The sequence below is a fragment of the Lepidochelys olivacea genome (assembly GCF_965140295.1).
Source record: "Lepidochelys olivacea isolate rLepOli2 genome assembly, chromosome: 2".
Lineage (NCBI taxonomy): Eukaryota > Metazoa > Chordata > Testudines > Cheloniidae > Lepidochelys > Lepidochelys olivacea.
This window is the reverse complement of record NC_140412.1, coordinates 25,928,713-25,955,940: the sequence shown is the minus strand read 5'-3', so window position 1 is coordinate 25,955,940 and position 27,228 is coordinate 25,928,713. Positions and strand designations below refer to the sequence as shown.

At 43.3% G+C, this 27,228-nt stretch overlaps 1 protein-coding gene across 2 annotated transcripts in view; it reads right to left on the bottom strand.

Annotated features, from left to right (window-relative positions):
* The window catches only part of SAMD12 (sterile alpha motif domain containing 12), a gene marked incomplete at its 3' end in the record, with an annotated part of 241,864 nt that extends 214,982 nt beyond the window's left edge, over nucleotides 1-26,882 (bottom strand). For both annotated transcript variants that reach the window (XM_084618349.1, XM_084618348.1), the window contains exons 1-2: nucleotides 26,734-26,882; nucleotides 8,492-8,670 (exon numbers count right to left, since the gene is read on the bottom strand). In XM_084618349.1, the coding sequence (XP_084474475.1) occupies nucleotides 8,492-8,670; nucleotides 26,734-26,746 (192 nt within the window). In that variant the 5' untranslated portion in view covers nucleotides 26,747-26,882. The remainder of the gene's footprint in view (nucleotides 1-8,491; nucleotides 8,671-26,733) is intronic.
* Between the last annotated feature and the right edge of the window lie 346 nt (nucleotides 26,883-27,228).

Below are 27,228 nucleotides of genomic sequence, written 5' to 3'. Positions count from 1 at the left end.
AAGGCCCGGATATCTGCTCCCACTCAACAGAAGGGAGACAACACTTTCTTTCTTCTTCTGCTAGCTATTTCTCATTGAAATACTGAACTAAGAGGAGATTTTGTATATGGCAGTCGGAAGTCCCATAAAGATATTCTCGTCAGTTGGACCAACCACCAAATTATGAAAAGACCCCATTCATTTCATGTGGGCAGAGGTCATTGTATGTTTCTATTTCACTGTTCAAAACAGAGCAACACGAGTCCATGCTATATTTTCATACTAATGTAGCCACACACACAGGCCATAGTCATGAACATCTCAATTATACTTCTCTTTAGCTTGATATTATAATGTGAATAGTCATTTGTTGAATTGCAGATGCAAGTGTGTGTGTAAAGAAAGCTGTAGTTTGAAAAGCTGAAAGCTTTTTCCATTTTTTTTTTTGGTTGACATTTGCTGCATTTCTGTGTACAAGTCTGACAGTTATTTTGCACACAAGTTGTGTTACTTATTTGCGGACAATTTGGAGGGCTTATCTTACCTAAAAAATTGCCTGGGCAACCCAAACAAATTCTCTGCCTTGATCCATATTTAATCAAAAACGTTACATCACTGCTCCAGCAGATGCAAGCAAATGCTGAGAGAGAAAAGAGGATGTTCGTATCAAGCATTTCACCCCTCCAGTTTAGACACACTGAAAGGTAGAAGACATGCAAGCGTCTAACTAGGAGTTAAAAGAAAAGCACAGCATCAAAAATGAAGACAGAGGCAAGAACAGCTAAGTGCTGTAGATTACAAAACAACCACAAAATGAGACACCAGGGAGCCACATTACCCTAAAATGTAACTATATCAATTGAAACTGAATGTAACAAACTGAAAAAGCCAAACTGAAAAAAATTTTGGAACCATTTCTGTACTCAGAGCAATAGGTCCTGTAGACTGTGATTCTGTAACTATACTTACTAATTCTATCAAAGACTGGGGCAGGAAGAGCTGTTGTGTGTCACTATAACTATCATTAATAAAGGAAGAAAAATCTACACTAAATTTACTTCCTCTCGAGTTTTATCTTAAGAAATGAGCTATTTGAAACAGAGCTATTTAGATTCTGGTGAAACACCCCTTCCCCGTCTCCTCCCCCCCATCATGAAATGTTTGTTAACCTCAGCCAACTGGCCTGGGTTTCAGCCTCAGGCTTGCAGGGATATCCTGGTGCCACCCCTCTAGCCTTTTTTCTCCCTGTTGCTTTTCAAAGGAAAAAGCTTAAAACAAGAACGTCCTGTTCAATAAATAAAAATAACTCTTTTGGAGTTTTTTTGGAATAGTGACATTGGCCACCAGTCTAGAGCCATGTGAGGTCTTGCCAATTCACCCTTAAATGGGGCCGATAACAGGATTTAAAGAAAAAAAAAAAAAAACCTAAAAATTCCCCATTTTTAAAACATTTAAAAATCAGACTTCATTATTGGAATTAAACACAGGTTTATGTTTAAAACGAAATATATTTAAAATTAAATTTGACATTATGACAACCTATGTTAAAGCCTTTGCTCACTATAATCTATTATAATCAGTTAAATTAAATGTTGGAAAAATATTAAGTGATAAATATTTGCTGCTGAATTTTTAAAGACAGTCAAACCACTGAATTGATGGAAGTCACTGGCTAAGCACCTGCAACCAGAGTTTGTTGAAATGCTAAACCAGTTTTTGACAGCAGTACCTTCTTCTGAGAGAGACTATTTTCTCCATTTCAGTTTACTCAACTGGTTCAGTTCAATGACTATTTCATTCAAAGTTAAGAAATTAATTGAGAGTTGAAAAAGCAGGAAAGCCTGTTTTCCTCTTCCAATCTATGACAAGAAATTAAGTAGATCTCCTCCTCACACCTATTCTAAAATTGTGAAGGACATGGTAACTACAGATATTACTTCTTTGGTGTAATAAATCAGCCAGTTTTAGATGCAAAACATGTTTTGATAAAACAGAGTTTTTTCCTTATCCAGCACAGAAGGTAGTTTTATTTAACAATTAAAAAAAAATACTGCTTTCATGCATTTAACTGAATTTCCATCTAAATAGAGTTTGACACAAAATGACCAGTACAAGATTAATCATCTAGTAAATAAGAAATGCATCACTCATCTTAATACAAATGCAAAAATTAAGAATTTGACTAGATGTAAAATAAGCTATATAATTGCTCAAATAAATGGGTGATATATATAGGGTATCCTCCTGGCTAGTTAAAGAGGGGAAAAAAGAAAAAAAAGGACCAAATTTAGCATAAGGGCTGTATTTAGTTGCAAATCAACTTTTCAGTGGTTACCAACCAATGAGAATCAATGCATCTTTAGGAAAATAAAGTACACATGCAAAACAAGATTAAAATCAACTATTTAAATTACAGCTTTAAATCAGCAAGCAAGAAACCTTGATTTAAATCAACCCACGCCATCATTAAACGTCTTCATTTACCTAACTCTGTGTGTGTGTGAGAGAGTGAGTGTGTATGTGTGTGGGGGGGAACTGGGTGGTAACGAGCAATTGTTGACTTTTTAACAGCCCCATTGTATCAGGATCTGTTTAAACGTGACAATTATAAAAAGAAGTTACTAATGCAAAATTTGTGCTTTTGGGGGAATTGTCTGTTCTGGATGCTCATTTCCTTTATTCTGACATTAAAAATGGAAACTAAGGGCTAAAATTCTATACACACTGTCAAGATAAAATATCCTTACACATCACTGAAGCTGGATAAATATCAACCTAACAAGTGCCGCTTAGAACCTGCCTTGTCTCTCTGTGCTCAGAGACATGCTTCAAGGCATGCCGTTAAAGTGTGTATTGCAGCATGGGGCCATTAACTACTGCCATAAGCAAGCAGAATTCCATGAGGTCAATGGAATTGACTACTCTCTAGTCCAGTGGTGATATTTGGCCTGATGAGCTGAGATAAGGGAACAGTAGTTGGTTTAGAATTCTCAACCTCCGACCTTTAATGTTTTTGAGTTCTTTTTTCATAACTGAATTATGGAAAAATATAAAGAGCCCCAAAGTGTTAATAAGCTACATTACAAACAAAAGGGGAAAAAGTGTTCAGCATACTGATATCTATAAAGCGCTTGTCAACAAAAGGCAACGTCACTTCATCTACCATTTTATTTTCTTACAGTTTTTGTGCAGATTTGAAATGCCTGTAAGTTGTCTCCGAGTCAGATATAAAACTGCAATTACTAACTAAACAAAAAAAGTGTAATTGTAGCTTTACTGGTCACCATTAGGCAGCCTGCAATTTTTGCCAACAATTATGACATAATAAGAACCATGTGTGACATGACATATATATTCTGTATATGAGAATCAAACTTTTCTGAATAACTTTTTTCTTAATAAATGAAGGGCCAGTTTCTAGCACCCTTGCTCACAAAGAATAGTGCCGCTTTCAAAATCATGAATTAAAGTTGTGAATGAGAACAAGAAATCAGAAAATGTGGGACTAGAGAGGAAGGAAATGGGAAAAAAATCAAGATGGACATAGGAGCCAGCAGAAATGACATTAAGGATAATGGAAAAAATTGAGGAAACACTATATAAGATCATACAGTGGGACCAGTGATGAGCTGCCAAAATCTTAACAGGTTCCCTCCTCACTCCATGAGGGGGTCATTGCCCACCCCTGCCCCCCAGGACTCCCACCCCATCCAACCCCCCGGTGTTCCTTGATGCCCCCCCCTCAGCCCCATCCACCCCCCCTCCCCTGTCCCCTGACTGCCCCCAGAACCGGGCAGGAGGGTCTCGTGGGTCACCGTAGTGGGTGCCCACCCCACCCCTAAGAGCCAGAGGCACCTGCCAGGGGGAGAGGTGTGGAGTACTGGCAGTGCTTACCTGGGGCAGCTCCCAGGAAGCATCCCGCAGGACCCTCTGGCTCCTAGGGGCAGGGGAGCGTAGCTGGGGAGGGGCAGGGGGAGCGGCTGCTCCCCCACTGATCACATCAAAAGTGGCGCCTAAGGCTGGAGCAACCAGGGGGGAAATTCGGTGGGTGCAGAGCACCCACCAGCAGCTCCCCGCCCCACGCCTGGCCAGAGCTCACCTCCGCTCCTCCTCCTCCCCTGAACACGCTGCCCCACTCCACTTCTCTGCCCCGAGACTTCCCGTGAATCAGCTATTCGTGCAGGAAGATGGGACAGGCTGAGAAGCAGGCAGTGGCTTCCCGCTCAGGCCAAGGGTGGCAGAGGTGAGCTGGGACAGGGAGCGGTTCCCCTGTGCACCACACCGCCCCCTCCCCGGGTTACCTGCTGCGGCACGGACGGCCCTCCTCATGCCCCCCCCCCACCCCTCTCCCTAGCTCACCTCCACCTCCCTGGGCCTGAGCAGGAAGCTGCGGCCCGCTTCTCAGCCTGCTCCAGCTTCCTGCACGAACAGCTGATTCGCGGGAAGCCGGGGGGTGGGGGGCAGAGAAGCAGAGCAGGGCGGCACGTTCAGGGGAGGAGGTGGAGCGGAGATGAGCTGGGGCCGGGAGCTGCCGGTGGGTGCTCTGCACCCACCAAATTTTCCCCTTGGGTGCTCCAGGGCTGGAGCACCCATGGAGTCAGGCACCTAAGGCGCCACTTTTGGCCGGTTAAATTTAGAAGCCCTTTTAGAAGGTTCTAAAAGGGCTTCTAAATTTAATAACAGGTTCTAGTGAACCGGTGGGAACTGGCTCCAGCTCGCCACTGAGTGGGACTAACAGTGAAGCTATTGGAGGAAAAATGTCTTTCTAAAACCATCCTTGGCTATTAGTGGAAAAACAAAAGGAAGAGAGACTTCAGCTCTGTATAGGTCCATTCGGCAGCGTAGATTTTAAAGTTTGCCTTTTGACATACTTCTAAGATTAAAAGCATCACACACCAGGAAAAGAGCACACACACGTGTGTATGCACAAACACACCCTGATCCTGCATCTATTTGTGTGGTCTCTGTACTTGGGTAGAGTCTCATTGACCTATCCAGATCAACCCAAACATATGCCATTAAAGGCTTTATACCACGTTTGTGTATTTGGGGTTTGCTTCATGTCCTGCAGGAAAAGAGGGATAGAAGGTTTCTTCTGTTTTTCCATATCAATTCATCTTTAAAATTAGATGCCTTAGTTACTGTGAAAACAAACAGCATTTTAGAAACTTACATAAGTTTTGTAACACCCCGGCCCTTTCTGCCCCCTTCAAAAATCTGCTCTCATAGGACATTCCAGACCTAGGAGTGTTGTATATTTCATTCTTTGCCAGTAGTATAAGGTTCCCCTTCACAGCCCTGATGAGTTGCAAAAATTGGCCCTTAAATCTCTCAGTGGTCCATGATGAAATATTACCCATGCTTCATCTCAAACCATTGTAAGAAAGAAGAAGAAGAAGAAATTACTCTGGCAGGTGGAATATTCTCTTTGTTTGAATCAGGGTGGGGGAAGTGGGAGGAAGGGTAGTGCGCCATTCAAAGTATGTGCATGGCGGGGCGGGGAAGGAAGAGAAACAGATTCTTCCCCCACCTGACCCTCTTTCTTCCCCTCTCAGGCATGCTTCCCACCCTTGTCTCCAGCAGCTTGACTCCCCTGGCCCATGAGCCCCTACACCACACCCTCCAAATTTGAGTGAGTGGGGTTGCAGTGCTACTCAGCTTTGGCCCAGCCAAAAAGTGGTTGGGCCTCAACCTTGGTGGCCCCCTCGCCTGCCCGACCTATCATTTTAATGGCAATAGCTTGAGGCTACCAGGGGTTTCAAATGTGGGAAATGTTTCCAATGGAGATGAATTACTGGGCAAAAGCCATGCAAGGTGGTCAAAAGTACATCATAAATTGCATTTATCACATTGCACTGCTATGTATTATATAAATGTCAAAACTACATATGTGTGCATTAGTATTATTTAAACACTAAAGGGACTAAAAGCAATGACAGACCCAGAAAAGAAGAGATAAGGACAAAAGAAAGGCTAAATAAATGGGAAATCTATGTGTTGGAAAATGTAAATTAAGTGTATAACCCAACAGTGTTTCATTTGCGGTATTTTTTCCTCTACTCTTTCTCATCCTTTCATTGTACAGAAGGAAACAAATTACATAGTTACTTTCTTCAATTTGTACACACACACACCCCCATAAAAATTGCATTTTATGTTTCCAATTCAAGATGCAGACAATTAGAAAAGATTCATCTATCTAGATTTCTCCTGAATAGAAAACCTGAATCCAGATCAGATGAGAAACAATACTACCTGGATACAACAGAACGAGAGAGAGAGAGAGAGAGAGAGGAAGGATAGAATCACCCAATACTGCAGAACCATGTTCACCAATAATAGCCGATCCACTTTATTAGTTTGATACTCAACAATTATCACACGCTTAATCCAAAAGAGAAAGTGCAAACATTTTCATCAGGCACAAACAAATGCTTCTTTAACAAGATTACTTTGATCAGCACAGCTGTGTGCATATGACTCTGATGGCTGACTTTGCAATACTAATGAAGCAGTTTTTCCCCTCCAGGTTTCCTGATGGACATCCCTGGAAATTAAATTTTCAACTTATCAACAGAACAAATACAGCACAGACAGCAGCAATGGAAGTTTCATCATATTGTGCTGCCGGAGCATCTCAATTTTGACTTGAGGAAAGTGCTTTTATGTAGTAGTGTAGCTTAGTTTCAGCATCCACTTCATATTTGGCCTCTTTGGGTGTGTCTGCAATAAAAGACCCATGGCACAGGTGTGACTGGCCTGGGTTAACTGACTTGGTCTCTCAGATCTCAGGCTGCAGGGCTAAAAATTGGACTCAGGCTCGAGCCAGAACTCCGAGACTCATCCTCCTCACAAGATTTCAGAGCCCAGGCTCCAGCCCAAGTCCAAACGTCTACACTGCAATTTTTAGCCCTCTAGCCCGAGCCCCATGAGCCAAAAAGTCAACTGATCTAGGCTCTAAGACTCAGTGCCACAAGTTTTTTATTGCAGTGTAGACATACCCTTTGTTGAGACTGCAAATAAAAGATTCAGACTGATGTGGAAACCTGTTCAGCAAGGATTTAAGTGAAGCCAATAATTCACTTGACCTGGGCCACTGAACAGACTGCAAATTGCAACTGCTTTTTGTTGCTGTCGGCCTGGGTTGGATTCAGTTAATTGACTTACTGAAGAAAGGATGACGTGAGTTTTAATTGCATCGGTTATAAGCAGGTATCTTAGATAAACACTATTATAGTGAATTCACAGTAAGCATCTATTGTTAGCAAACCAGGATATTGTGCAAAATATCAAATGTTAATTGATTCTAAAAGTAAAATTCATAATGGTTGTGTATACATTATTAAATTTACTGTTATCAACTGCAGGAAATATACTTATTTGTTCAAAGTTATTCAAAAATACTGTTGTTGACCTTTTATTTTTTACTCATTTTATCTGCTCTAATAACCCCTGAAGTACCAGATTCGGTAAAAATAATCAGTCTTCCACTCTGCAGAAGTTCCTCTCCACCCTTCTCTCTTCCCCGCTCCCCCACCGCTCTCCCCCCACTCTAGTTTTTCAGGGCTTACAAGGTCCAAAAGATTGACAGGGCTTTTACAGAATCTGCCCCAAAATATTTTACAATTCTTCTATTTTTCATTCCACTTAAAAACATATCTGCCGTGATCATACATAGAGACAGGTTATTGTCCAATATCAAAAATGACTGGAGCATTCACCTATATTTGATGAGTATCTCTACTGCACATGAATAAGAAACTAAAAATTCAGGTCAATTTATAAATCAGAGCAGACAATTTATTTGTCTTTAAAATTCACACCTGAAGTATAGCTATTCACAGTGATGTCAGATGTGAAGAAGTTGACTGGGTACATTCTACTTCAAATTAGTTTATGCATCATACTAAACTCAGGGTACAGTATGTCTACACTAGAAACACTGCAGCGCTATAGCTGTAGACACTTATTACAGTGATGAGAGGGGTTCTCCAATCGCTGTTGGTAATCCACCTCCCTGAGAGGCAGCAGCTAGGTGAGTGGAAGGACGCTTGCCTCGACCTAGCACGGCCTTCACCGGAGATTAGGTTGGCTTAACTACGTCTCTGAGACGTGTGGATTTTTCACACCCCGAATTGATGTTGCTATGCCAATTGAACTTCTCAGTTTAGACTAGCCTCAGTCTCCACAAACTCATGTTAAAGCACAAATCCACGCCGGTCCACTCAGTCACCGTTCTATCCTGTTTTAAAATCAGTCTGCAAACTTACCTCTTTTGCAATGCCTGCAATAGAGCAATTCAACTATTTTTTATTCTTTTCATATAGGCAGATATAAAACAGTGGAAGCACCAAGTTATGCATGTGCCTAGTGTAGCTATACTTTTCTATTGCTGCAACGCTTTCCCCCCTCTGCGGCTGCTTTTTCTCATTGTCCATGACTTTGCGTCTTCTGTGACATATTGGCACACTTCAGGGTTCTGTAAAAGAAGCAGTGGCCTGAGTTTACCTACCTTAGATGTTTCTGGTTCCACGTGCTGTCTCTTGGGTGTCCCTTTCGACTCAAGCACCTTTTGAGTATTATCATTCTTACGTGAGGGCAACTCAACTCCTTCACCTTCAAGTGGCAGGTTAATATCTTCTGTGTGGACAGGACGATCAATGCCATTGGGATTCAGATTGCAATGGATAGCTAGGGAAAATTCAACACATATGGCTTAGAGAGAACACCGCACTGGAAGGAATAAAAAATAGTCTAATATGGGAAACATTTGTTATGGAGTACAGATAGTCACACAGGTATCTAGGGTTACTTCTGATCACGTCAAAGATATCGTAGCTTGATATTGAGACAGGATAGGACAGGAGGAAACAGAAGGAAAACAACACTGCATAATACTATTCTATTCAGGTTATTGTAGCATACCTACTGAGGTACCTGAGCATCGCTGTGGTCCAAGTGCCCTCATATAGGTCTTATCAGCATGAACTAAATGTATCTCGTACATTTATTGCTGGGATGGAACGGAAAGTTTTTTGTATTTTTTAAAATGTAAAACCTTACATTACTTGTTCCATTAAGTTCTCTGCTTAATAAAGTACTTCAGTTCCTAAAGAGTATGGGACGCATGCATGGGGCATGTACAGCAAATCAGAAAGGCTACTTCAATAAATGAGAATAATGACTTACACAGCTAATTGTCTCCCCTTCAGCCCTTCACACCACTGAAAATTAACATTTCCACCATATGAACAAATGAAAGGAACTTAACACCTCTCTGAACACACACACTCCTATGCATACTAAAGACACACAGCCAGAAATAGGAAAACCCAGAGAAACATGCAATGGAATTTAGAATTGTGTTGATATTTTAACTGGGTTTTTTTGTTCTGCAATTGCACATTCCCATATTCATGAATTAACAACCTTTTATACAAACAGACTTTCAAATAAACTGATCCTGAGGCTGCTTCCTGTTCATGTAAACAAGTACTCAGATTTTTACCTTTTACTTTCTGATTACTGTGCTGTTTTCAGACATATTTATAATTAATAGTCCAGTCTTCCTCTATTTGCAAAAGGGATTAGCGCAGGCAATTTTGTTCAATATTTCTTCCTAGGGGGAATGAAACTGAAGAGCCACTAAAGAAAACAATATAGAATTAAAATGTTTTTGCTTTGCCTGCACACTGGTGGTTCTGCTTCCTTCTCTCACTCTAACCCACTGGTCTCATTTCTACTCGCCATTAGATCAGCCTTGAAAAACTGTCATGGACAGCCAAGCTAAAGCAGCATGAGCCCAGAGCCCGTGAGCAGGTACTCTCTCACTAGAAAGCCCTTTCATTAAATCCCAGATGCCCTTTTAAAATCTGTACACTGAGATTCCAAAGTCTTAGTCCAGCAGAAGACTTCAATTAGGAAACAAAGTTAAAGCACAAGCCTGGGAGCCAAGAGATCTGGGTTTTCCTCCTGGACCTTCCATATACACCTTACATGATGTAGGACAAGCTACTTCATCCAGAAGTGTGCCGCAGTTTCTTCCATCTGCCCGTTAGCTCTCGGATGATTATGGAGTGATTGGAAGTCATGGAGGTTTGGTTAGGGGAAATTCATTAACAATGGCAGTGTATGAGACTGAAGGCACTACAGAAGTGCCAAGTATTGTAAGTCGCAACCTGGTTCTCTTACAGTACATTATAGTCTTTCCTTTACCCCTTTACAAAGGAAAGGGACCTGTTGTGGTGCTGCATAGAAACCATCAGGATTAAATGTTTTCTTGAAATGGAAAAAATAAGGAACTAAATGTAGCAGTGGTAATAAAGAGTAGGCGTGATACTCAAAGGTCCCATTAGGATTATTTCCCATTGTGCGAGGCACTGTAAAAATTTATAGGAAAGCACAGTGTCTTCCCTGAAGAGCTTACACCCTAACCAAAGATAAGATGCAACAAAGCCATGAAATTGACATGGCTGCCTGGCTCCCAGCCATGAACTGGGGGTCCAGCTGCCTGGGGCTTCTCACCCCGGCTCCCAGGTGGGAGCGGGATCCATTCTTGCCCCAGCTCCCAGCTAGGAGCAATGTCCACCCACCCAGCTCTCCAGGGGAGTGGGGGAGGCTGGGCTTTAGCTGCCTCACTTTGTCAATTTCATGGCTCCTGCCCTGAAACTGGAAAGACAGCTAACAGCTGATGTAAGTAAGGCAGCATCTTCACAGACACTTCGTGACCCTAACTACACCGACATAAGCTCTATACCTCTCACGTAGGTGAAGTTATTATGTCGGTATAATAGCGCACTTACAGTCGGCAGGAGGAAGGCTGTAGTATAGACACCGATATAATTAGGTCGGCTTAACTGTGTAGTGTAGACCAGTGTAAAAACAAACAAGAGAAAGGATGAAAATGCCAGTGTTTGGAGGAAGAGGAACAGGTGGTTACCGTGATTAAGCCACCTGAAAAAACTGAGGGTTTGGAGTCACCGAAAGATTATTTTGTTTGCCTCAATGCAGAGACTTGAAATCTGCCAGAGAGTGAGAGAGTGGGGTGGTGTTACACTGGTGTCAGGAACGGACCTTTTGCTATTCCTGTTGAAAGACACCCAGATTATGAGCCTTGGGGGGACAGAGGTATGAACCAGGGGCAGCAGCAGTGGAGGGACTAGATTGGAATAAGAATCCTGGGGTGGGAGAGACTAGGATTAGCTGGCCAAGGAGAATGGAAGCTATGGGGGATGGAGATTGAGAGCCAGTAGGCCAAGGAGACTAGCACTGGCTAGTCAAGGAGACTGGAACAGAAGATGAGAGCTGAGGGTACAAGTCTAGTGTAAGGAGGCCAGGAGGGAAAGCAGACTGGGACTTGGCCAGGGAGCCCAGAGGGGAAGAGTAAGTGTGGCCAAGAAGAAGAGTAGCACTGCATAGGATGGACTTAATGAGCAACCATTCAATATTTGGTTTAATCCTCATTGTTCAATGTGCAGCTTGAGGCCTTATTCAAATCCTGCTCTCAATACAGAATTATTAAACTTCTTCATGGGCACTTTTATGGTGCACTTCACTATAATATCTGAGTGCTTCACAAAAATAAATTAATCTATCTTCACAACAACCCTGTGAGATGAGGGAGTATTGTACCCCATTTTAGAGAAGGAGAAATAATGCACGGAGATATTAAGGTCAAAACTGTCCATTAATTTTGGGTGTGCAATTTAACACACCCAAAGCCTGTTTCCCCCTTCCCCTCCCCCGCATATTGAGCATTACCTGCACATTATATTTTCAAAGTACAACTCTCATTGATCTCAGTTGCAGACGTGAGTGCTCACAGCTGAAGATTAGACTCTAGGAACACAAGTCAAACACTCAGAAAATGAGGAACCTACAGCATCTTGCTATGATAAGCGACTTGCCCTGCACCACAGGGGAACCCTGGCAGAGACAAGGATAGAATCCAGTTCTCCAGGGCAACATTCAACCACCTTAACCAGGAGTCCATCCTCCGTCTTCCTTCACCCCCTTGACTCATTCACCTCATAGCTTCCAACTTCTGCAACCAATGAGGCCAGGATCATAGGGACAAGAGACTTATTCACTACACAACCCTGATTCTTCCCTAGAGTAGGGCCAGCCTATACACTCAATGAGTAGGAGTCCTGGGATAAAAAAAAATAATCTTTTTAATTATATTATCACAGACTATCTCATAACGATAAGCACAATGGAGCCGAATTAAGATTGCATGGGTAACTTTAAGGTTTCAAAGTCAAGCACTCAAAAGTAAGGAAATGCCAGAATTAATGTTCTGGATCTGGTCCAACTTTACCCCTTCTTGGATTTTGCCTTTGTTACCTTACATGACTATAATTTAAATAAACCTCAGCATAAGCACCACTCTTGATCTTAGCTATTCCTAAAACTTTTCCTTGCAGGACTCTTCTAGTTCTCTGCATGTCAGGGAGACACTGAAATTCTGATGTGCTCCAGAGTTGGAGGTAATAAGACTCACCTGATCTGGCTGCCTAGCATCTCTGTGCATGGTCCTAGAACCTGCCAATCTGTTACAGTGCACAATCCAAGGGAATCTTTTGGTCTCCTAAACTCGAGTGTTGTGATCATAGGTTTCAGGGGTGTTACAGAAACGTATTCGTTTATGGATAAATTCACTATTAGGTGATAAGACACTGGAAAAGGGTCTGATCTTTCCTGCATCAGGTGGTCTACCTACTTGAAACAAAGGAGTATGTGGAAAAACCTGCACTGTCTACCTCAGACCATAGAAAGATAAGAGAAAATATACTGGGTCAGGACTTTCCATCCTCAAGGCAGAGGCAGATTGTCCTGCTCGCTATGCCTATATGCTCCCCTCTTGCACACAGGGGAGGACAAATTATTGCAACAGCGCTAACACTAGTATACAAATAGTCTCTCATGACAAACCCTAGTCCAGGCAAGCAGTGGGGCAGAGAATGGGTAGGAAATGATCATTCATAAGGAAGCACTAACCCTGGAATCTACAGAAAGCTGAGCACTTCACCCCTGTAGATCTTGCATGGAGGTACTCTTATTCATCCTTGTTTAAATGCCCTGGCCTCTGCTACAGAAGCTCAATAGGACCAAGAGTCTTCTCATAGCCTTTGGCTGCCAACCCTCATCTGTGCTCTACCTTTCCCAAGGGGAGAGACACAAAGCGTACAGTGGAAGTTAATGCTGCCTCAGGTAACATTCCGATTCTCCTGTGGATTGCAGCTCCTCTGCTCTATCCCTGCTCTTGCCCATTTCTTTCACACTGCCCAAAGACAATGCAGATTTTTAATTTATTTTTCATTTTGGCGGGGGGGGGAGGGGAGAGAAGACCTCTTGTGAGGCCACTTTGATTTGCCCCTCACTGTGCCATGTCTGGGGGGAATAAATGTGCCAATATTTCATGATTCCATGCAAGCATAAACATCACTTGAAAGGGTTAAAATTAAATGTAATTAAATTAAAAAAAATCACATTGCCCACTCTCAGCCCATCATCCTTTCGAGGTAAATAACATTAGTACTGTTTCAGTTATGTTGTATAGTGGGATCCTTCAGGACACAAAAGTAAAAGAATTACTGCTAGCAAAAGGATATGACGGGTGGATTCAGATTCCAATGGCTTTTTACTGGAGAGAGAGGAGGCTTATTCCAAACAAACACAAGCGGTTTAAGAAAAGCCCATTGCAAAATTGTTGATATTATGAGGAAGGAAGGAAAAAGACATTTCAAGTTTGCCATCCTGTTTTTTTGTGTTTGTTTGTTTTACCATCGATTTAAATGACTAAACAGTTGGGATAGACTAAACACAGAGTAAGCAAATGTTGTACTGAATTTGTTCCTTCAAAACACCATGAAAAGGGTCACCATGATGGGGGGGTGGGGTCACTGCACTCATTTAGCTGAATTCATTTTGCTCCCGGAGCACTCCTCTACTTCCCAGTGCTTTTATATTTATCCAACCCTACGCCAGCCCGTCCCTCTCACACATACAAAGAACGTTTGCTTGCACTGACTGTTTTTTTCTGCCCCACTCTCAGTAAGCTTAGAATATATAAGTCAATTCCATCTACAGTATTTACTCAGACAAGTTTAGGGGTTTTTTTCTCCCCTTTTAATTTTAGTGTCCATCTCTCTCAATATTTGTCTAGGATAGGAAAAGAGGTTAAGGTCAGGTTGGTGGTAGCTAACAACCTTTTCCCTACAATCAGCACAGGGGAATAGCTTTCACTTTGGTTTAGCTGGTCAAGGTCAAGGCCAAGGCCAAGGCTAGGCTTCTCACAGGAGCCTATTACACAAGGGGGAAAATAGTGTATAGCTAACACATGTAAAAGGGCTTCAGCATAACTGAGAATTTGTCTCCAGGAACTGCAAAGTTAACTGAGTAGAACTCAACAGGGAAGAAAATTATCAAGGTGTTTTATTTCAGAGGAACAGCCGTGTTAGTCTGTATCCGCAAAAAGAAAAGGAGGACTTGTGGCACCTTAGAGACTAACCAGTTTATTTGAGCATGAGCTTTCGTGAGCTACAGCTACCTAGAACTCAACTCATGACGTGGGTCACTGCTTCTCCACCATTTGCCTCTCCCCTCAGCTTGCTGCGAAAGAGATGTCTCTCTATTCTATCCCACCCCTTCCCTATGTTTTTGAGTCTTCCCTTCCCAATGAGTAATTCCTGCCCATGTCCCTGTTTCTCCGCAGAGCTGTTCCAGTAAGAGTGAGATTTAGCTGGTTCTTCTCAATTAAAAAGCTTGGTTTCTTCAGCAGCTGATGGCACTTATCAGGGAAAGCTGCCTTCTAACCATGGGCAAGTGAACTTTTCAAGCCCCGAACTCACATGATTGAGAAGGAAGAGGAGAACCACAGGAGCAGTACCGTCAGCCTTAAGCATTCAGAAATCATGAGTCAAGTCCCCCCAAAATATTAAAATCATGATTTTTAGAAATAATAAGGGAGTTCTTTTTATTTGCCTGTAAGGATTGGTCAGCATTTTTCAAGCTTTCTTTCACAACCATATGAGCCAGAAACCATTTCTTTTCGATTCATTGCTCAATTTGTATAAGCTAGATGTCCTGCAATCTGATCCATATGGGCAGGCTTCTGTGCTCACAGAAATCTCCACTAAGTCTAAAGGGGTTCCATGGGGGTGTAGGATCTTGACCACACAGCTTGCAAGGTCAGGGCCTAAATCTGAATTCAAATCTACATTCGCTTTCTACTACAATGCATTATGCATTCTTGCATAGTTGGCAAGAAATATTTCATAATTTTACTAATTGTAGTGGAAATACTGCCTGATGCTTAAAAAGGTAAATAGATCAGTTAAACAACATTAAAGCTTATTCGGTGAGTGCTTTAGCAATAAAAATAGCTCTACTCAAAGCTATTGAGTAAAAATAGCACCTTCTTACTCATCTGTTCTGCTCTGTGTGTATTGCAGTCTAATCTGCTTGCTTTTGTTATTTAGATTTGAAAAATGAATACCAGGAGAGCCTGTCCTAACCTCTAAGTGTCCATCAGAAAACAAAATTCCCCATGAATTAAAAAAAAAAAATTAAATTATTTAAATCCCTTGCAAGATCTTCCATACTCATAAATTGGAGTATTTATGCCCCAAAAATGTAGCTGACTCATGCCAGGAAATAACCCCATACGACCTACATGCTGTCCCCTCCACAAAATCCCATAAAGGTTGGAAAGAAGAGGGGAGACCAGCTTTGCTGAGTGTCGAAAAGGTTAACAAACCAAAGCCACAGTGGGTGGAGAGCCAGAAAGGTTCCACAATCTTATTAGTCACCCGCAACCCACATGTACATCAACTGAAAATTCAGCAGGTATTCAACATTTCCCCAAGGCAATAAAGATCTTGCCAAAATCTTATCAACCTTTTAAAGCCTCATCTAGGCTCTTCTATAGATCTCTGCCTATCCGGCTCTTTGTTTATGGATGGCTCAAAACTCCTTATTAACTCTTTCCATGAAGCATTTGTAACTTTACAGGTGCTTGGTTTCAACCTATTTCTTCATAGCTAATATAAAGTAGCCAGACAGCATTCCCTCAAGGGATGTCTGCCTGACAAGAACTCTCAGTCAGTTTTAGCAGCCCTAGAATTCACTAAGACACTGGCAGACAGTGTTTCACTTTCCTTGCTCATTCCAACCCTAGCGACTGAAAAAAGCAGTCTCATATCATCTGATTTAGATGGGTGTCCAGACAGATCAACCAAACTAGGGGGGAAGATACCTGTGAAAGGCCACACACAATAGTAGATTCCCACATTTCCAGAAGCCACTACCTGAGAAATTCTGGATTTCCTCCAAGAATCTGGATTATTCTACAGATTGAGTCTGACCTGAGTATCTGCCACTTCCCTACCAATGCAACAAGATTTAAAGCAGGGGTGGCCAACCTGTGGCTCCGGAGCCACATGCGGCTCTTCAGAAGTTAATCTGCCGCTCCTTGTATAGGAACGGACTCCGGGGCTAGAGCTACAGGCGCCAACTTTCCGAGCAGAAGACCAGTCAAGGTAACCAATGTGTGTACTTGTCAAGCGGTCACACCTGGTCTACACTAATGAGGTAAGTTGATCTAAGGTAGGCTAGTTAAGTTACATAACTTAAGTCAACTTAAGTACTAGGTTATGTAACTACCTAGCTTAGCTCAATTTACATACACTCTCCCGCCGACATACCTTCCTCCTCTGGGGGAGATGGAGTACTGATGTCGACGGAAGAGCCCTCTGCCATCAACTTACCACGTCTTCACCAGACCCACTAAATTGATGCTGCTGATTTGGTCAGCAGTGAAGACAAGCCCTCAGACTCGAATGAGTCAGTCTGTTTTTAGTTTTCATTGGGCTGTTTGGCCTCTAATTGTTATGACTACATGAATAAATCAGCTTCTGGAGCCTGAGCCCCAACTGCTGTAGATCAGCACAGCTCCACAAACCTGGCCAATTTACACCAGCTCAGGGTGTAGCCCATGGCATAGACAGATCAGCCTGAATCGAAATACTGCCTATGCTGACAAGTAACAAGTATGACTGGAATACTAGTAATATGCAAAGGTAGCAGCATCAAACTTTGTCTAATCCTGTTTCCATGAATCTACAAATCCAGTGGCCAATAATGTCAGTAGAATCCACGCAGTTGGTCAATCAGGCTCCATATCAATCATCTTTTTTCTTGTACCTCAATGCAGATTATATGTAGGTTTATAATAACAGAAAGTTTCTAAGGCTAAAGTTTGGTATTACTTTATTAAATAACATCTGTATCTAGACATTTGTTACTATTAATCACTGTAAACTAGACCATCGATACAATAGTGTCAAACAATTACACATGAGTTCGTAGTGGAAAATATAGCAGCACAGATATTGCTGAAACTATTACTAATAATGATAAATTGGCAATTTCATCCTTTAGCAGTCAAACCAATCCAATCATCTGTCCTCTTTCTAATACCACTGATGGCCATACAAAAGGTCTACTTTGCCATGGAAAAAATCCCTTACTTTCCTATAGAACAGAAACCTATCTAATATACACCTGCTCAGTTTGAAATCAGATATATGAAGGACAGAGGCAGAATTAACGTTTTAGGCCCTCATCTTGCAGTCATTTATGCACAAGCTTAATTTTACTCATTCAAGAATTTTACTAATGCAACATAGATACCTGGAAACTAGTTGGAGGCCACTAGCTCATTTTACATAGGTCACTAAGTAGTCACTTTCCTACCACACCTGAGATGAATTTAACTAACGATCTAGAATAAAAGATGATAATCCATTACCATTCCTTGTGCCATCCAGATTCCATGCCCCTCCTCCCGCAACATGCTGTATTTTATTACTATATTCTATAACCTTGTGACCTTAGAAATGCAAACTCCTTCTTGCGTAAAGAGAGAAGCATTTAACCATGAAAGTTAAGACCACTAGCATGCAAGTCAAATTATTTTGAAGAGTTATTTGCCAATTCCATCTAGGATTCATAATTATATTTTAATATTTGTCAGTATTAGTAGCTCTCTAATGTCATGCTAATGACTGGGAGACTCATTGCTGGGAGTCTCAAATAACTGAATCTTGTGAATTTGTAAGTAAGGCTCTGATCCTGCCATGAGCTGTGCACAGAGGCAGGTCTACCTGCAGTTAGCTCATTGCACAATCAAGCAAGGTGAACATACATTAAAAAGGAGCAGGGGTTGTGCATCACAAAACGTACTTTGCTAATTAATTTTAGCAACTGCAGTGTAATTTGAACTATAGATCACATTCTGCAATGTGCCAGTAAATGTTTGGTAGTTTATTTTGTAAAAATAATTCACCCTTTGTTAGCAAGAAGCCTTATGACACCATTCTATTAAGTATTTGCTGAGAAGTGGGCAGATACTCCCCTTTTCTGGTGTGAATTATGAAAGGTGTAGTTTAGCGAAGTGCAGATTAAAGAGGGTTCTACTGCATTTTGTTATCTCAGTTTACAAAACAAAAATCTTTCTAGAAAAGCCTGCTTTAAGAGATTAGCAATTCACATTCCACCACAAATTATATTTCTAAGGATCCCTAATAAGGCCATCATTCAATTCTGTAAATAGCAACTGTAACATCAGAAATATTTTCTGAAGATAAGAAAGACTATCTAGCGCACAAAGCCTGAAGACTGACAGACATTTGGAAAAGTCTTTTTTTATTACAGTTATAAATGTCACAGTAAGGAATTCAATACACTGAACACAAATTTGCATTTTCCTTATATGGTTTCTAAAAGTATATATCCAGTAAGTGTATGGAATACATTGGACTTTGATTCAGCTGTGAATCCATGCTTTATCCCCATTTAAATTTGCTATGAACACAAAGGAAGATGGAAAATATTTATAAACTCTCATTAGCCTATTTAACTTATTTTGTAATCTCGTAATTGACTTTGTTTTTCAGCCTTGCTTTTCGTCATTTTATTACAACATGCTTCTTCCTACCAGACCTCTCACTCTTTGAGCCCATCCGTTCCCTATGGAGACGGAAAATTCCTTTTTTCCTTCCTACAATATAATTCCTCACCTCCTACTGCTTACTCATACCACTGAATTCTACTGTCTCAGATACCCAGCCCACTCTTGTAGAAATACACTGCTCGTTGAAAGTGTATCATTACTTTCCTAGAGAAAAATACAGAAGAAAGCTGTCATTTACACAAATTCCAAAAAAATGAAGAATGAGGAATTGTAAAGAGCACTAATTAGTAAAAGGGTCTATTTCTTGCTTTTGCAGTAACTTGACTATTAATACACACAGAGTAATTTTATGGCCTCTATCTTCCCTCCCAGCATTCACACACACACAAATTAGTAGCAGAACCTCATGGGATTAAAAAGGCAGTTACTAAACTGCAGGGCCAGCAAGGATACCAAGCTGGCACGAGCCAAAACTCTATAAACAAACATTCAGAAGGCCCGAGATCCACCCAAAATACTGTCCCCAGCCCCTGTTCTTGACCAGATGCATGATGGGTATCTCCTCGTGCATACGTTTTGGTTCTCATGGGTAGGACTAACACAGCTTGCTCCTGCCCATGTTAAATCCCAGCACCTACTAACTGCTCTATCTGACTCCTTCTAGGGGAGTCACAGAGCATGTAGGAGTAATGCTGTTTAGAGCAGCATTAATTAATTCTTCTATGCTACGCCAGTATTAGTTCATGCTGCATGGAGAATACGCTGCTTATTGAAGTTACTCTTCTACTCCCAACCCTACTTTCTGGCCTCACCATAGCTGTGCTTCAGGGTTTACTGCACTAAGTTTCAGTGCTATCTACAATATCCTTTCACCTCTGGTAGTTCAGCTCTAATGGAATGAGCACAGGAACTGGTGAGAACTGATCTTGGCTCCAGATGTGCTCTGGGATCTTGGACAAATCACAGCTTTTCTCTCTCTCAGTATCCCCATTTGTAAAATGGAGACAACGATTTATTTACATAACCTGACAGGGATGTTACTGTTTGTACAGCACTTTGAAAACGTAAAGTTCCATGTAAATAAATTATAAGTACGACAGTTACTACCACCTCCGGAAATCTAGCCAAAGCAGCAGATGGTTATATGGCATCTGCCAACCCCAAAGCACCATTACAGTAGCCTACAAAATTCAGCGTTCAGCTCTCTGAAATACTTTGTCTTTCCTACTTGGTGGTCCTTGGCCAAATTCTGCTCCCAGTTGCTCTCACACAAATCCAGAATAATTCTGGTTAAATAAATGAATGGAGTTATTCTGGAAATGAACAATAGTAACCAAGACCATAGTTTGGTCACCTTCCCCTATCTGCTACATTTGGCACCTTTAATAACTATGCCTCTTCTCTGCATACCTTTAGCAAATAACCGAGGGCTAGGCTGTAGAACCCTGAAGTCTCGTGGATAAGTACTTACTCACACAAGTATCCAGCTGAAGTCAATTCTACTGTTTGCATGAATATGTGCCCACTAATGTAAGTAAGAGATGCTTTGTACTAGCCCTCAACTCATGGCTCTTGTTCACAGGAGATGGACGGACTCAGAATCCCTGCCTCAAAAAGCCCACAATCTAAACACCTCCGAGACACATGGACAAGGGGTTGGGAACAGGTATAACAGGTTAGTGGCAGAGTCAGCTGCGGGGCGGCGAGTTATATGGGCCTGTGGTGCCTGGGCTCCAGCAATATTCAGGGCCCAGGGCCCAGCTCCACGAATGTTTGGGGCCGGGTCTCTGCCCCAGCCCCGCCTGCCGCTGCCACCACATGCCTCCCCCGGAGCATCCCCTTGCCCCGCCTGCTGCCCTCGCATGCCTCCCCCAAGCATCCCTGCCTGCCCTGGGCAGCAGGCGGCTGCCCTGCCACTCTGGGTTGCACTCCCTTGCTGGCTGCTGCCAGCTACAACAACAGTCCCTCCACCCCCTCTGGCACCCACCAGGAGACATCTCTGAGGGGGCTTCCTGGAGTCTGAACCTGAGCAGCTGGGGCTTGGGTGAGTGTCGGACTCGTGACACCCTGTTCCCCCCACCCCCTACACAATCACCAGCCCACAGTCACCACTCCCGCCCCACGTTTGGCAAGGGGCGGCCCCATTCCCCACCCCCTGTGAGGCTACGGTGAGGGGGAGCAGCAGGGGAGGAAGTGCACGTGTAATAGCAGCCCCCCCCCCCCTCGGCGCTCACCACAGGGGAGGCGAGGCGGCTTCCTGGACCTGAGCATCTGAGGCTTGGGTGAATATCGTGACACCCTCCCCCACTCCGCCCCCGCCCGCAGTCACCGCTCCTGCCACACACTGGGCAAGAGGCAGCTCCATCCCCCACCAAACAACGACGAAGAGGGTTTGCTGCCTCCTCAAGAGCATCGCAAAAGAAGGGGCTATATTTTGTTTTAATTTGAGAAAGTATTTGCTTTTGAGGGTTATTGACCCAAGAGTGCTTGGTTGTTTCTATATTCAAAAGAGTATTAATAAAGTTGATATTCTTAGTTAAATATTTTTTCTTACGATAGTGATATTGTGTAATATAGGGAAACTGTTAAATGCTTACTGTTTCCAGTCCATTTTTACATTATTTTTAAAAATATATATCGGCTTACATGGCGGGGGTGGGGGGGGAGGGCGGGGCAGGGGGGAGATGGCAGGATTTGGACCCATTATGGGCACCACCAAAAACTACACAAACTGGCTGCCCCCAGCCAGGAATATAACCCCAGTGTTCTAACTCATAGTTTAAGGTCCTATCCACTAGACTATGCCACCTATATTTCCTCAATAACTCTCCAAGGCCTTATATACACTAGCATTTTTCTCAGTTTCCCACCATAGCTACTGTCTGTGGCACACAATGGTGGGAATCTTAAAGGCTTCATACACAAGTTAAACAGGAGGGGTGAAAGAATGGAGCCCTATGGAAAACTGCATAAGTGTGCCTGGGGCAGAAAAGCAACTGCCCAATACTCTGGGATCTCTCAGAGGAAAGGAGTAAGACTCTCAAGAAAAAATTCGATTTACCTGTTTTACACCTCATGGTCAAGAGCAGATGGCTGATCTGAAAGAATCAGCAATGAGACCTAGGGCCTGATTGCCTATCATGGCCAAGGTGTACTCAGTGAGTGCAGGAGCAGGGGAGTGTCAGGGAGGAGGAGAGGAAAGGAAAGTGGTTTGGCCCCTGGATAAGTTAGAATAGCCTAAGGACTGCTCTAACTTACACTTGAACCACCTGTGCTCCCTAGAGGCTGTGGGCTGATCACAACTAGAATGTAGCAGTGTTCCAACCCAAGTCCTGCTCACAGAACACCCCAAAACGCCTTCTACCTTGGGTTTACAAGGGTGAGCCTACCAGGTCTATGCAAGTCCTTTTAGTGACAGTATTCCCCAGGGTGCAGATCCACTGCCTTTAAAGTTATCTTACGCTGCCACAGCATTTTAGGAGGACCCTAGGGCAACAAAGAACTGGGCTCCTAGTCTTAGTCAACTGTCAGGAGTTTAGCAGCCAATGCATTATTCATACTATACCCAGGCCTAAAACCATACTGACAGAAGTCAGACCATAGCATGTGTCATAAAACTACCATACAATATAATTAGCAGCATTTTTGCTCAGGAATAGGTAGGGTAGGGTGCTGCAGGTCAGAGCCATAGGGGCTGCTAGTGTGCAGTATACCGGTGTTATCTAGCCAGTTCTGTCAGTCACTCATTTTCACGAGCAATAAATATGTACTGGAGTCCCCCTCCTCCTGCCTTCCCCACTGCACAAGAGCTAAAAGAAAAATATTTTTTGAACCATTGTAACAAAGATCCAAAGGCTTTTTCTACGAGCTCTGACCTACTTCTTTCATTCTTACTGTGGGGAAGCAAACACTGAAAGGAGCATTGTCAAAACTGTTAGATCTAAAAATAGACCTACCTTGGCAGTGCTCCCATCTACATGGGCTCACTTTAAGGCCTGCAAATGGATTTTCCCCACCCCAAGCAATTCTCTGGTGAAGCAGGAAATACAGACACCATGCAACTCGCTAATCCAGCCATTCCACATATTACCTCTTGGGATAACTATACTGATCTAAAACTAAGCCCTATGTTGTGCCAGTTGTCTCCCTCCCCCTACCCATTCAGGTGTTTATTTTCTAACACAAAAAGGATATTGAGCTACACCAAATCTCACCTTTTGTGATTGCAATGCCACCCCCGCCCAACTACCCCAACACGGAGGAAAAAGTCCCAGGTTTTTTAATCCAGTGCTGGGTATTTGCTGTACCAGCTAAATTCCTGGACACTTGACTGAGCAAGGCCCTGATCCTGCAAGGAGAGCTATGCAGGTGGACCTCTGGCCTTAAGGTATGAAAGAAAGAAGAATGGCTTCCCTCCAGTAGTGGATACTAGATAAACCAGGCAGGAGGTCTGCGGCTGACTAATTTCCTATTTCTTTCCGGGGTAGGGATGCACAGGCTAGGAGTGGAGCAGTGAGGGACGAGTATTCTCTTGCCTTCCTGCAGGAAGTAGGAATGACACATGGCTCCAAAACCTCCTTCCAGCTATAGAGCACCTGCCCTGTAGTTGCAAGGGACATTGCTTATTTGGTGCCTATGACACATACCCTATATGCAGGGACTAAAACATTTGATTAGACAATAAGTATGATTTCAAGCACTGATCACACAAAGAATATATGCCTCGGTGTAAAAGTATGATTTTATCCCATGAAGAAAACATAAGCCTTGTCATCCGTTCATCATTCCCCCCCCCCCCCGGCCCCCCTCCAGCAAGAGAGAGACACACACACCTTGAAAAACAGGTAGCCATCCTACCTGGCTAGTATGTGGGAACAGCAATCCTTCCTCTCTCTCACACACACAGTCACAGAGAGAGAAAGGGAGAGTGTCTCACAGGAGAAGGGAACACAAACGGAGGGAAAGACAAAAAGAGGATACATACAGAAGAGCAGGGACGCAACTGGAGAGAGATACAGCAAGAAGGAAACAGGACAATTTCAGGAACTGGAGAAATCAACAGAGCCTACATGGGAGGAGAACAACATAGGGATGCCCAATGGGAAAAGCTATTTGCTCCTGCCAGGGGGAAATAAAGAGGAGAGATGCCCCAGATCCCCTCAGGAACAAGAGAAACACTCTATGCCATTTCTCTCTCCCCTCCCAGGAAGAAAGAGAGAGGGACATGACCCCAGAAGATGCTGGAGGAAAGGAAACAGGATTATCATCCTCCCCTAAGAATAGGGGAGGGCTTCTGCATACTGATGGGGCTTCCGTCCACTCCACTCTCACCTCAGTTACCCTGCAAATGCAAATAGCTCCCAGTGAGATAGAACCTGTTGAGGAAGAGACGCTTGGTGGGTAAGATATCCAGGTTCAATTTCCACTTCTGTCACAGACTACCCATGTAACCGGGGGGAAGACCTCTTAACCTTTTTGCTTTAGTTTCCCCATATATAAAATGAAGATAATATTCCCCTACCTCACAGGGGTTTAGCAACGCTTTAACTCATTAATATTTGTAAAGCTTTTTGAGCTCCTCAGATGGAAGGCACTGCAGAAATGACAAGAATTATTAAAGACATGAGTGGATTTAGGAGACAGAATAAGAAGAGTCTAATCAAGTGAATAAAGAAGGTTTACAGAATGCCCATTTAGCCCATAATGGGGTTTCTGCTCGTGTGTGAACTGGCACACTCCCAAATAGCAGTCTGTTTCATCTATTTACCCACCAAGCACACACACCCAGTTTGCACTGCTAACCCTTTTTGCCACAGAAACAGCAGTAATTAAACCAAGACTCTTCATTTATCATGGCTTACAAATAAAAAAATAATGGAGTTGCATCTGCTTAGACAAGCAATTAATTTGGCCTATAATGAGTTTTAAGGACAAATTCTCAAAATGACTAATTTCGGGAGGCCAGCTTTAGATACGTATAACCATGTTTTCAGAAATAGCCACTAGCACTGGGTGCCTGCCTAGAGAAAACCAGGGCCTGATTTTCAGAGGTGCCGAGCCACCATAGCTTCAAGCAGCAGCTGAAAATTAGGACCTGGATCCACATTTTTCAAAGTTGATTTTGGGTGTCCAGTTTGAGACAGCTTGGGCTTGATTTTCAGGGATGTAGAGCACCAGCAGCTCCCTTTGACTGTCAATGGAGTGGCGAATACTTAGCACCTTTTGAGGAAAAAAAATCAAGCTCAGCATTGTCTTGGGAACCCAATAAATGAGACATCCACAATTAAAGGATGCTTTTCAAAACATGGGGCTTCATGACTGACCCAAGGCCGCAGAGAAAGGCAGTGGCCAGGATGAGATTAGACTTTAGGAATTCCCGATACCTAGACCCATACTTTGTCTACTAGAATATACTGTGTCTCAAACCAGCATGAATTTCTGAGAGGAACAGTGCAGAAAAAGAGAGTTTATTTTTCCTAGTGTACCTAACCACAAATTCTCTCTCACCTAAACCTCCTTGAAGTACTCAGTGGAAGTAAAACAAAAGTGCTGCCAAGTACACTTAACCAGTCTTTCAGAGGAGTCTGGGTTCTATTTAACCACCTAAAGTGGCCAGATTTTCAGAAGTGCTCAAGTACGCAGTAGCTGCCACTTCATTTAGGTGTTTCTATGGGAGCTGGGCTTTTTTTTTTTTTTTTTCTTTTGGTAAAAACCTGGCCTATGGTGTTTGAATTTTTTTCTTCTCCACTTGCCAGAGTGGGATACAACAGCATACTCTGGCACCCATATCTTAGAAACTCACGCTAATACAACCCAGATTTACATTCACTTTCTAAATTGTGATTGGAAAGCATAATACAGTGTCACCATATTACACTTCAGAAATTTAGAAGCTATTTAAGGTAACAGGAGATAACTACAGCATCTGCTTTTGCATTTAAAAAATATGGGCAGGCAAGATAGGAATGGTGATATGGAATACTCAATTCATGCTAAAATACAAACTCAGATATTTTGTGCGATATGAATGTGCTGCTCAACTGCCTTTCCTGTGTGTAACATCAGAACCTTGGGAACCAGTTCTGAACTTATTTAACTGAAAAAAATACCAGTTGCAATAGAGAGAGCCCAGGTAGCCTCAAGGAAGCCCAGGTAATAATGGCCAAAGAGGAATAGGCAGCCCCCTACTAATCCGGAAACAAAACAAACCCACACACAATTCAGAGCCATTCTTTGTTCCCATGGCCACCTGATTATACGCTCAAAGTCAGCCATAATGTAATTAAACACAAACAGCGACTTATGTCAGAAGTCAAAACACTGGCACTTCTTGGGGTGAACTTCAGGGGCTAGGATTCCCATCCCTGGCCTAGCCAAGCACTAATAGAAGAGGAGGGCATGAATCAGATATATAATCGACCAGCTCCTCTAGAATAAAGGGGGTGGGCGGTTGACAGCAAAGAGACGCGGTGGAGCTCTAGGGGAGGGACCCCCTCCAGCCCAGCCAGGATAAGGAGGGCAGGTTGAGCTGGCAGAGCTGGGTCGTGGGCTGTATGAGAGAGGCGAGTGGGCGCTTCTCAGGCACCTGGATCTGCTGCCCGCAGCGGGTGCACTCGCCAGCCCGAGGCATGTGGCCCAAGCCCCGCTTGCCGTTCCCCTTTGGAAGCCTGGGCCAGCCCCTCGGCTGCTCAGGTGAGTGCCCGGGGGAGGGGTCCCCCGCAGAAGCAGCGGGCGCCGCAGCGTGCACAAGGACTAGGCAGGGGAAGAGGAGCCCTTACCTTCCACAGCCATTCTCTCAGCGCTCGCCTAATGCATGCATAATTCGCCTGCCCAAGGCACTTCTCCTAGCCCCCCTTCTCTCTCTCTCTCCCCCTCCAATGTTTTCTCTCTGCTCATCTGCAACCAAGACGATCAACCTGCAGCTCTCACGCTAACAAGGGGGAAGCCCGCGCCCGAGGCAGCCTGGGAAATGTAGTCCCCTACCACCACCTGTGCCCAGGCGGGGGTCCATACAGCCCCAGGTGGAAGAGCCTAGCTTCAGGGTCGCACATAGTGCCCGGCCCAGAGATCAATATCGCAGGGAGGTGGGAAAGCGCGCTGCAGGTTTTGCTTAGATCAGAGCGGACACGGGGGAGGGGAGAGAACTGCAAATCCCGAAATGCAGCAGTTCGGGCTTACGGGAGAGCTGAAGTGGGGCTGTTTGATTGAGAACTTCCTTGTCAAATTAGGGAAGGAGACAGGTACGGGCAGAAGGTGGGGGAAGGAAGATTTGG